This window comes from Geotrypetes seraphini, chromosome 2, assembly GCF_902459505.1.
Source record: "Geotrypetes seraphini chromosome 2, aGeoSer1.1, whole genome shotgun sequence".
Lineage (NCBI taxonomy): Eukaryota > Metazoa > Chordata > Amphibia > Gymnophiona > Dermophiidae > Geotrypetes > Geotrypetes seraphini.
In genome coordinates this window covers 309,748,225-309,760,829 of record NC_047085.1, presented here as the reverse complement: position 1 = coordinate 309,760,829, position 12,605 = coordinate 309,748,225, and the positions used below count along the sequence as shown (strand labels likewise).

Below are 12,605 nucleotides of genomic sequence, written 5' to 3'. Positions count from 1 at the left end.
ATCAATGACCTGGAGGAAGGAACATCCAGTGAGATCATCAAGTTTGCAGACGATACAAAACTATGCCGGGCGATCAGATCGCAGGAGGATAGAGAGAAACTCCAGAGCGACTTGTGTCGGTTAGAAACATGGGCGGAGAAATGGCAGATGAAGTTCAATGTGGAGAAATGCAAGGTAATGCATTTAGGCAATAAGAATAAGGAATACGAGTATACAATGTCAGGTGCAACTCTGGGGAAGAGTGAACAAGAAAAGGACCTGGGTGTAATGATAGATAGGACCCTGAAGCCGGCGGCACAATGCGCGGCAGCGGCAAAGAAGGCAAATAGAATGTTGGGCATGATAAAGAAAGGAATCTCGAGTAGATCGGAGAAAGTTATAATGCCGCTTTATAGGGCAATGGTCAGACCACACTTGGAATACTGCGTCCAACATTGGTCTCCCTACCTAAAGAAGGATATAAAACTGCTGGAGAGGGTGCAGAGACGAGCAACAAAACTGGTGAAGGGTATGGAGAAACTGGAATACGAGGACAGACTTATAACACTAGGATTGTTCTCCCTTGAGAAAAGGAGACTGCGTGGGGATATGATCGAGACCTTCAAAATACTGAAAGGAATCGACAAAATAGAGCAGAGAAGATTATTTACATTGTCCAATTTGACACGGACTAGAGGACATGAAATGAAGCTAAGGGGGGACAGGTTCAGGACTAATGTCAGGAAGTTCTGCTTCACTCAGAGAGTGGTTGACACCTGGAATGCCCTCCCAGATGAGATTATTGCGGAATCGACCGTCCTAGGCTTCAAGAGCAAACTAGATGCATATCTCCTTAAGAGAGGCATGTAAGGATATGGTGGACTATAAATTACGACAGGTGTACACCTGCCAGGGCCTCCGCGTGTGCGGATCGCCGGACTTGATGGACCGAAGGTCTGATCCGGAGATGGCATTTCTTATGTTCTTATGTTCTTATGTTCTCTCTCTCTCTGCCTGCTGCTGGTGTCCTCTCTATCTCTCTCTCTCTGCCTGCTGCTGGTGTCCCCTCTCTCTCTCTCTGCCTGCTGCTGGTGTCTTCTCTCTCTCTCTCTGCCTGCTGCTGCTGCTGCTGGTGTCCTCTCTCTCTCTGCCTGCTGCTGGTGTCGTCTCTCTCTCTCTCTCTCTCTCTCTCTCTCTCTCTCTTGGCCTGCTGCTGGTGTCCTCTCTCTATCCCTCTCTGCCTGCTTGCTGTCCTTCCCTGGTGTCCTTGGGTGTAGTGACTTGGCCCTTCTTGAGGCCCTTCACAAAGGCGCTCTCGCTAAGGCACTCGCCTTCACCGCACGCTGAATGGCTGTGCGCCATTGGCTCCTCCCCTTTAAAGGGGGAGCTTTGAGTCTGCTTCGGGTGATGTCAGGGAGTGGCGGAGCTACCTCTCACCTCAGCCCCTCACCCTCTGCCTTCTCTCTGCTCCCTCGTGCCTTCTTCAGTGGATTTTCTCCTCTCTCCCTCCTCTGCTTGACTTCACCTGCCTGCCCTGAACTCAGGCAAGCTAGCAAGCTGGATCTTCAGAAGTTGGGCAGGGTTGGCTCCTCCCCTTTTAAGGGGGAGCTTCGAGTCTGCTTCGGGTGATGTCAGGGAGTGGGCGGAGCTACCTCTCCCTCAGCCCCTCACCCTCTGCCTTCTCTCTGCTCCCTCGTGCTTTCTTCGGTGGATTTTCTCCTCTCTCCCTCCTCTGCTTGACTTCACTTGCCTGCCCTGAACTCGTGCCATATTTACAAAATGGAAAGAACAATTGCTATACAAAAAGGAAATTATAATCATTTTAAAAAGATCTGGGGGCCATTGACAACTTATTGCAATGATTAGATGCCATTTTCCATTGAAAGTACATTTATAATATGGGAGAGGCTGCTACTAGGTTGCCTGCTCAGAAGCTAAGCTCATTATCTCAGTTGATAAGCTGCCTCTCCAACTTCTTTGCAGTGTAGTTTCTTTTTTCCTGTATCCCATACTGGCAGCAGAAGGAGGGAAAGTGGTATAAACTTACCCCTCTGGAATCTGGTTTCTTCACCTGCTTCTAAGCAAGGTGAACAGTACCACGTGACATGCAGGATTGCTACTTTTGATCTACAGGACACTTTTACCCATAAGTTCAGAACTGCTAAAGAAAAGTGAAGAAATCCAGATTGCCTCATTTAGAGAGCTAATAGACTCGGAAGGCTAGGCTCTAACTATGCTCATTATGGCAGCTTATCCGAGTAACAAATCTGATTGTCATAAGATGTCACTGTCATAAAATTGGAGTTCTCATTGTTCCAGCCAGGGCTACCACCATAAAACTGTGGAGATCATCAAGTAAGAAGGGAGCTATGAAAAGGCCTAATAAAGCCAATGCCCACTAATATTAGGGATCACCCAACTTGTATTAGAGGTCTGAGAATTATTCAGCTCATTTTGTGATTTTGGCTACACAAGGGCTGACCAAAATAACACATTCCCTTAGACGCATCCCTGGGGCAAATGTGAAGCTGTATAGAATTCTTCAAATTACTCCTGGTTATGTTTCACCAGATCCCCTTAAAAGGAATATGTGAAAGAACAGTAAGACTATAAGTTGTATTATCTCCTAAAGAGGACCACTACCCAACTGGATGAAAGTGGGTTCTCGTACATCCTTAGAAATAGGACATAACATGCACTTTCCTGTCCTATAGAGGAACAGTATAAGGAAATACCAAGAAAAGTCAGAGACAAAAAAGACCAAATGTCCTTGGATGAATATGTTCCTGCTGTTACTAAGAGCACCAAGTGAATGTAATACAAGCACATTAAAGAACACAGCAGTCCAACTTGAATACTTTGGCTTAACAAAATGGTTATCACGGTCTCCCCAAACAACTAAGGCCATTACAGCAGGAAGTGCTGAACTCACTAGTACTGTGACACTAATATAAGCCAGAAATGGAGAATATTATCAGTGGCCCATCAGGCCTAAAGGCTCCAAACTGAGGAAATAAAAGGTTAGCAGTACTTACTTTGTAAATAATTTTAGATTTTTTGTACTCGTTACCTTAGCTCCAGAGCTATGTAATGTTGCCAAATTCAAAGACTGACTTGGCATTTCCTTGCCTTGTACCTTAAAAATTCTTGTTTTGCTGCAAATGTCCCACCCCTGAAAATCAGGGGTGGGAAATTTCATGGCGACACCAGGAAGTTCTTCTTCACCGAAAGGGTTGTTGATCATTGGAATGAACTTCCACTTCAGGTGATTGAGGCCAGCAGCGTGCCAGATTTTAAAAGGAAATGGGATGCACATGTGGGATCTCTAGGGGGTAAAATCAAGGGGGGTGGGTCATTAGAATGGGCAGACTTGATGGGCTATAGCCCTTTTCTGCCGTCATCTTCTATGTTTCTAAAATTCAGATTCAGACTCGACTCCTTCATCCTATAAGTTTGGTGCCTCACTTTCCATTCTATCCAATGCTGCAAAACTTAGAGTACATCTTAGCACTTTTGTGCATATTATCTCTTTGTCCCAGCAGTTTTTCAAAAAGATTCTTCAGACTTTACTAGTCTAACTCTTCATAAGAAAATAAATAATGAATCCTTTTACCTCTCCTTTTGTTTTGACCTTCTTTGTGTTTCTTTTCTATGTGCATTGTAGTTCTTCCCACTTTCCTCGTATGTAAGTTCGTCTGTGTCTTTGTTTTTAGGAATACTTAATTATGTTGGGTCTCCCCTTTTTAATTGTACATCGCTTTGAATTAAGATATTGCGATTGAATCAAAAATTTAATAAAACTTGAAGCTTAATAGTAATAATAACAGTTTATTTATATACCGCAAATCCATGAAGTTCTATGCGGTTTACACAATTTAAAATACATTTGAAATACAATAAAAGCAGAAGGAAATTAGAGAGCAAGAACCAATGGCTAAAAACCCTAAAATCTGGTAATTACATAGTATAAAACTTAGGGCTCCTTTTATCAAGCCGCGCTAGCGGTTTAACGCACGCTAAACCACTAGCCGCTACCGCCTCCTCTTGAGCAGGCGGTAGTTTTTAGGCCGGCGCAGGGTTAACATGTGATGAAAAGTCACTTGCATTAACCCCGCTAGCGCGGCTTGATTAAAGGAGCCCTTACCTCTGAGGCTCAGATTCTGTTTTGTGTTGTGCTACAAAATTTAGAGATTGGCTGGACACCTCCATGCCTATTAACTCTGAGGTTGGTTTATCATGTTCAGTATAACCAAACCTTAGAGCATGACTTACCACCTACATGTCTGATCTAAGGCTCAGCAGTTGTTTAGAGTAGAGCTGTAAAAATCCAGCATCTTACTTTACATCTCCATGGGTTCACCCTCACCCTATCTCCATATCTCAGCTTCAGTTTCAGCAATACTGAGAGAAATTCTGTTGGTGTCATTTAAGAGCACCTCAACTTCATAAGTTTCTCACAGGGAGAAGGGAGAGTAAGAGGGAAGGGACCTGAACTCCTGCAAGTATTCGCTAATTTCCTGCTTTCTTTTAGTCTCTATTTTCTGATAAGAGTCTAGCTCTACCATGACCAGTACCAAGTGGCACATGAGCCATCTTAAAGGCCAGACCAGGAGCTGCCCCATGTTGATCATCATAGAGAAATACTGAGCATTCTGATGCTGCATGGTACACTTGAAGGGCAAATCACACAGAACTATGGTACTTTATTTCACTGTCTCCATATGCTTGCTTGTCAACAGATAAAACACACATGTTCTGAAATAGTCTGGTAAGGATGCTGAGGAAATAAAACTTAGCCATTTTTAATACATTTAAGGCTAAAGCCAAACATCTTGGAAGATAATAAGACAAACATCACTGTTCTTTTACTCTTCTGGCTAGCTTATTCTATTGTGTATTGTGTATTCTATTGTGTATTCCCATATTTCTGTTTTCTTTTTTCTTAAGATATGAGCAAGCTGAACAGCTGAGGAAGAGATCCTTGAAAATTCGTCAGCGAGTTGCCCGTCGGAAAGGGAGCATGGTAGGAAAGGCAGATCTATGGCAAAAGATTATACAATCTCATTCTTTTATATTGCTCCTATTATGAGTGCTCTTAGCAAAATTTGAAGTCTTTATTCAAAGCATATCTCTGCTCACTTATTCAAATAGAGATTTAGCTAGAAAGAGAACAAGATGGCAGCCAATGGCCATAAGACCAATCTCACCTGCCTGTTTTTCTTTCTTAATGTAGTAATAGAGATCCCTATTTTCTTAACTTTGGGTTGCCTTTTTTTCCCGTTCTATTGATTCATTACTTTTTCCATTAAAACAAATGTTTGATCATCTGTCTGAGTAACTGGCAAAGAAAAGATGGGCACTTGCATCTGTGGAAGTCATCTTTCTGCATACACTATGAGTGCCCTGTTCTGGCCTGTTCCGATAAAATTTCAGCTAAGGGCAAAGAACACTAGGCACTTGAGGGCCTTTTTGATAAAGCTTAGCGCATGCTAAGAAGCCCATAGATATAAAAAGGGCCTTAATAGTATTTAGTGCACGCTAATTGAAGGTAGAAGGTAAATCCATCTCTATACAGCCTTTAATTGTTCACTTTATGCGGAGCTTTCTGTTTTTTGAAGCCTTCTATCAAGCCATCAAGCTGATGGAAGCAACTTTTGATCTGCTGGATAACTACCAATTGAAGTACTTGACCTGGAAGGTCTTATTTTTGGTGGCACTTACTTCAGCTTGCAAAATTGATGAGCTCCAGGCCCTAGTGACTGGTCCACCTTACACTATTACATAAGAAGATAAGAATTATCTTACTGGGACAGACTGAAGGTCCATCAAGCCCAGTATCCTGTTTCCAACAGTGGCCAAGCTAGGTCCCAAATATCTAATAATATTATTGCTGAAATGTAGCCGCATTGGATTTTTCCTTGCCAGCAAATTATTTCTGCCACACTGGTTGTTCTTTGTTTTACCTCTATGTCTCCTAGCCAGACTGGATTTCCTCTCTGGTTGTTCTCCCATTCTATTTGGTCAACCTCCTCCACCCCAAAACCCTAAAAAAACTTGATAGACTTTCCACGAGCTTTAGACTTCTCCAGCTAGAAGGCCAAGGTTGTCTTGCAATCCCAAGTGTGCAGCGTGCTTTTATCTTTGTGGGCATGAGGATTAGGAAAAAGGTTGAAAAATTATTGACTGATTAAGATGGAATTCCAAGACAACTTTAGGAAGGAACTTTGAATGGGTGTGCAGAATCACTCATTCTGTACACCCATTCAAAGTTCCTTCCTAAAGTTGTGTTGGAATTCCATCTTAACCAGTCAATAGTCTTTCAACCTTTTTCCTAATCCTCATGCCCACAAAGGTAAAAGCACGCTGCACACTTGGGATTGCAAGACAACCTTGGCCTTCTAGCTGGAGAAGTCTGAAGCTCGTGGAAAGTCTATTAAGTTTTTTTAGGGTTTTGGGGTGGAGGAGGTTGACCAAATAGAATGGGAGAACAACCAGAGAGGAAATCCAGTCTGGCTAGGAGACATAAAGGTAAAACAAAGAACAACCAGTGTGGCAGAAATAATTTGCTGGCAAGGAAAAATCCAATGCAGCTACATTTCAGCAATAACCTGCATCAGGGGTACAAGATCTAAAATTAATAAAAAAAAACAGTAGTACAAATAATTTTACAAAATTATACATCATCATAAGATACATTTACAATTTAAAAAATAGGCCATATTAGTGAAGATAAAAAATGTATGTAATCTTTGTATGAATAAACAGAAAAACTGAATAGTGATGGTCAAATAACAATGGGGCCAATTTTCAACCAGCGCTGGCCAGCACACTATCCTTCTGATGCTAGTGCTCAACTCAGATATTCAGTGCTGGGCTGTTTCCAGTGACAAGCATTAAATATCCTATTTTATTTTTAGCCACAGCAAGTTAACCAGTTAGCACTTAATATTAGTATAACCGGTTAAGTTCTTTGTGGCTAAAGATAAACCTGCTATTTATGTGGCCTATTTTAGTCACTAAATACAGCTGGTTAGCTGCTGAATATCCACACCTAGCCAGCTATGTCACACAATATAGCCAGTTAGCAGCTAGTAGCTAATCACAAATATTCAAGCAGGCATTATATTTGCATATGTGGGTGATGTCATCCATGAAACCCACTAGGGACACTACCAAGTGCACTGTCACTTTAAATTTTATAAGGCAGTACCTGTACCTTGCACATGCCAGTGTCTTCCTACTTGATGTCTGCTCACAGAACTTGTCACTGTTGTTCAGTCTGACAAGTCATATACTGGTTTGTCTAATACAACTAATTTAAAGGACAAGCAAGTATTGAATGCATCTACCCTTGGGGGTGCATCTATCATATGTATGGACCTTCAGGCAGCAATCGGGTATATAACCAGTTGCTTAATGCTTCGTCGGTCCAACCTTTATTAATTCAATGAATCACTCTCCTATTTATCTAAGTGCCATTTTTTTAGTGATGTATTTTTATATATATATATATATATATAAAACCTATCATTTTTTCAATAACAGACCATCACTTAGCTTATAGTGAGCCTGTGCTGTCAAAGATTTGTTATTAGAACTGAGGGAAGTAGTGGCCCTACAGCAATATAGAGTTGTGATTCCTAAGTGGACTGACATGGCAGTGTGGAAGATAAGAGTCTACAAACAAGCTGAAGGTGATAGGTTTTTCTGGGGCTATATTGCATCTATTTAGTCCAATATAAAGGTTTCACCTACACCTTGTTTGTCAACTTTTATTTCCACATTTTCTGGTTGCCAAAAGAATGGAGCTGATTAGTTGCTCTAGTGCCTATTAATTCTTGTATTTATTAGAGAGACAGGGAACTGGAAGAAAAGCAGTCTTCCTCCTCAGATTTATTTATCACTGCTCCAGTTTCACCTCATGTTTTCTGAAAGCAAGCACTATTGCACCGAGTGACTTTACACAACTCATGTGTGTTCAAGCTGTTTTATTTGGATTTGGGACAGGATGTCAGCTTGCATTTATTGTAGGTAGAGAGAGGCTGAAGAGAGGTATTTATTGCAGATAGAGAGAGGCTGAAGATTGGATGCTGATGAGCTGTTCTGTTTTGTTATTTTAGTATGGGTTTGCTCTGCTGAAACAACGTGCCCAACAGCTGGAAGAACTCACCCTGGGAAAAGACACACCTGACAGTGCTCGGACCCTAAATGAGCTGGGAGTCCTCTATTACCTACAGAACAATCTTGAGTATGTATCCCTTATAGAAGAGATGTTCTGCATCTATAAAGACCCCACTGTGACAGAAAGGAAGGCCTGGCCAAACATCCAGCTTCAGCAAAACAGTAACAGAGTTTTCCTATAGAAGGCAATATCACTACTAATGATATAGTTATTGGCAGTATCCTCACCCAGGCAGAACAGTAGCAGGAGCCCCAAAAGTCTCATCAGAGACATACAACATGCTAAGCAACATATATTTTATATATTAATTTTCATACCAATATATTGTACTATCAATCATATTATTGTCCAGTACTCAGTGCCGTACTAAGGGGGGACAGGAGGGTTGGACCATCCCGCATGCATGCCCTACATGACCCGCACCTCAGTGCGGTTGCCGGTCTACCCCCTCCGACGTACTTGCTCTGGAGTAGAGTCGACATCCGCGCAGAGGTGCAGGAAGGTCCCGCGATGACTGCGTCTGCCGGTTCTGCTCCGGAAGAAGTAAGTTATGTCAGAGGGGGTGGACCGGCAGATTCAGGGAGTTGCGACAAGGTCCCGCAATGACTGCAGCTGCTGGGTCCACCCCCTCTGACGTAACTTACTTCTTTCGGAGTAGAGCCGGAAGCTGCACTCATCGCAGGACTTTGCTGCATGAAGGGAGAGAAAGGAGGACTGCTGGTACTGCTCACTGCAGTATGTAAGATGCTGCCTTTTCCTAGGTACACTCTTGTGTGACATGTGGATTGTTACTAAAAATCATGTTTTTCATTCAGATGGCAGGGGGGGAGGGTGTCAAAAAATAATGGGCCCCGGGTGTCACATATGCTAGGTACGCGACTGCCAGTACTAACAAATAATTTAAAAACAATGCCCTTCAATAAATCCCATTCTATTGACCAGTTTTTGAAGAAAAAGCATAACCAGCCATTCAGTTTTTTCACTTTCACTTCCTATAGCAGGCAGGTTTCAGTTTTTCAACAGGCTCTGCATTCGATAATAAAAGAAATGGGTAAGTCAAAGTTGTGAGCCAGAACTGCAGGCTCCATTCTCATCAAATTTACCTCCAAATCACCTCATGTAGAAGAATATCACAATGGGAATGACCTAGATGATCAATGCAAGATGGGGGGTGGGGGAGGAGCCTATGTTTCAGGCATATGGTGTGGAGTCTGCACCAGAAGTAGAGATTAACAAGAACTACTCCAGATATTTCTTGATTCTTTAAAAAATCAGACTAGCATCCTTCTAGCTTTCGCTGTCACCTTTTCAATCTGTTTGGCCACCTTAAGATCATCACATACAATCACACCCAAGTCCTGCTCCTCTGTCTTGCACATAAGTTCTTCACCCCCTAAACTGTACCATTCCCTCAGGTTTTTGCAGCCCAAGTGCATGACCTTGCATTTCTTAGCATTAAAGTTTAGCTGCTAAATTTCAGACCATTCTTCAAGCTTCGTACATGTGCCCTTCTCCAGTCCTCCGATACAACTCCCGACTCTAGAGAAGCATTGAAAAGGTCAATCAGCAGAACCACCAGAACTTCCCTACGTTCCTTCAGCACCCTCAGATGTACTCCATCTGGCTCCTTCGCTTTGCCTAGCTTTAATTTAGTTAGCTCCTCATGAACACGACCCTCTGAAAATCGGTCACGGTCTACCCCTCCTCCATCCTTATTCACATTTGGCTTTTGCAGTCCCACTTCTGGAGCTTCAGCTGTGAGCATAGAGCAGAAATATTTGTTAAGCAATTCAGCCTTTGTCAGCTTCTTCATATTTCTCCCCTTCACCTTTGAGTCTCACAATGCCACTTTTGCACTTTTTCCTTCCACTGATATGCGAGTATCTAAAAATGTCTTGTCTCCCCGTTTTACCGTGTCAGCTTTTTTTCTTCCTTTTGCGTCATTACTTTCCTGGCTACTCATATAAACATAGAAAATTGACGGCAGAAAAGGACCATAGCCCATCAAGTCTGCCCACTCTAATTACCCATCCCCTCGACTTTACCCCTCTAGAGATAAAGTCGAGGGGGTGGGTAATTAGAGTGAGCAGACCAGCCTCTCTTAACTTTTCCAGATATTTTTGCCTATCTTCCTTTTTCTGCGATCTTTTGTAGCTTATGAAAGCTAACCTCTTATTCCTTACGTTCTCAGCTACCAAAGTAACCTTTTCCTCTTACTTTTACTTACTTTCTTTACAAAAAGGTCTGTCGCCCTTACAGTAACTCCTTTTAGTTTTGCCCACTGCATTTCTACTCCTTCCAGACGCTCCCATCCAGATAACAATTCCTTGATGTAATCTCCCATCTGAATAAAGTTGGTTTTTTTAAAGTCTAGAACCTTTACTTTTTTTTTTTTTTTTTTTAATCTTTCAACAAGTGTACAAATTAAAACTATACATAGTCTTGAAAACATCACTTGTAAATCTATCAAGAAAAACAACGATTGTATATATATAAACCCATAACCCACCCCCCTCCCCATTATTATTATTAATATACACAATATAATAAGAACCCTTCCCCCTCTCTATTATGCTGGCATTGTAATCTTGAAATAGGGACTTTAGATCATCTTTTGTTTTATTGTCCCTATATCTTAGCCTTTTGGAATTCCATCTGGGATCAAGTAAATTGTTTACTTCATGTAGTACTATTTTATGATACGGTATTATTTGGAATAGCTATGAGAAAAAAGAGTCAGATATCATCATTTAACAATAAATTTTTATTAATCATGACTGGAGTCGCTATTCAACATATCACCAACAATTGGAAGGATTGCAGTAGACTTAATTTCAACTTTTGGTGGAACTCATTATGTCACATGTTCAAAATGGAAAGATCATTAGCTGTATAAAATGGAAATTATAAGACCTTTACTAAAATATGAGGGCCATTGACATCTTTTTGTGATGATTAAACACCAGTTATTCTATTGAAATATACAACATGAATAATAGAACCTTTACTTTTGAATGAGCCCTCTTCATACCCATCTTAATACTAAACCGTACCATGCAGTGATCATTGGATGCCAGATGATCATCCACTGTAACATCAGAAACATTTTCCCCATTTGTAAGCACTAAGACCAGTATGACTCCATCCCTCATGGGTTCCATTACCAACTGCTGGACCAGTTCTCCTTGTAGAGAGTCCAGGAACACCCTACTTCTAGAAGACCCCGCAATAGGGATACCCTAAGCAACATCCATCAGATTAAAATCACCTATTAGTAAAACTTCCCTTTTTTATATTTTGAAGGTCTACTATTAAATCTGTCCACTTATTCCATCTGTGAAGAAGGCCTGTATATCACCCCAATGTAAATATATTTACCATTCCCTTTTTCCAAATTGATCCACAGTGCCTCTTCCTTGCCCAGCAGAACTGGCAATTATGTGGCTTTAATATGATCTTTAACATATAATGCTACTTCCCCTCCTTTTCTTCTAACCCTGTCTTTCTTAAGCAGATTATAGCCAAGTATAACTACATCCCAGTCATGGGTCTCTGTGAACCATGTCTCCGTGATCTCCAACTATATCTACTATATCCAACTCATCTTCTTCCATCACAGCTTCTAGATCCATAATCTTGTTTCCCATAGCATTAGTATATACTGTTTTCCAGACATTGTCCCCTTTTCCATCCATGTAAAGGTATTTAGTGATTTACTTACCTGAGGGCTTAAACTGACCTGGGGGCTTTGATCATCCTGCCCATTAGCTTCAAATTTAAAGCCCTGTTCAGTAGATTAACCAGCCTCCTGCCAAAGACACTTCTTCCCTACTTTGATAGATGCATACCATCCCTATTCAGCAGCCTTTGGAAAATCATCCCATAGCCCTGGAAGCCAAAATGCTCTCGACGACACCATCCAAGTAGCCACAGCTCTGTCCTGGCCATTATCTTCAACAGGGAGGATGGATGAAAATACCACCTGCATACCTGACTTCTTCACCTTCTCTACCAGACCACAAAGTCACTTTTGATACGCTTGCAGGGGTACCTGGCAGTATCATTAGTGCCGTGGATGAGCAGCATTGGATAATAGTCATCAGACTTGATAAGTCTCGGCAAGCTCTCCGTAACATCTTGGATTTTGGCACCAGGCAGACAGCATACCAATCAGGACATCATGTCTGGTCTGCAGATGGTTGCTTCTGTACCCCTTACGCCTCCTAGTGCTCATGGATTCAATAATTTTTGGGATTTCAAGCTTTGGTCCTTCTTCTCCCTGGCATGCTCTCATCTCCTCTACTTCCAGGGCTGCAATCTTGCAGGGTTCTGTAATCTGAATCCGGCTTTCTTCCCTCAGCATAGCATCTTCTTCCCCACTGCTTGAAATCTTTGACACCTCATGAACCATTTAATTGATGTACCTCTTATTCTCACGGATGCT

General features: G+C 41.8%; 1 protein-coding gene across 5 annotated transcripts in view; it reads left to right on the top strand.

Annotated features, from left to right (window-relative positions):
• The window catches only part of NPHP3 (nephrocystin 3), a 267,264-nt gene that overhangs the window by 163,694 nt on the left and 90,965 nt on the right, over positions 1-12,605 (top strand). For all 5 annotated transcript variants that reach the window (XR_004538010.1, XM_033929971.1, XM_033929970.1 and 2 more), the window contains exons 23-24: positions 4,927-5,002; positions 8,100-8,227. Coding sequence is in view for 4 of the 5 variants with exons in the window: in XM_033929971.1 (XP_033785862.1) it covers positions 4,927-5,002; positions 8,100-8,227 (204 nt within the window). In the remaining variant the exon portion in view is untranslated. The remainder of the gene's footprint in view (positions 1-4,926; positions 5,003-8,099; positions 8,228-12,605) is intronic.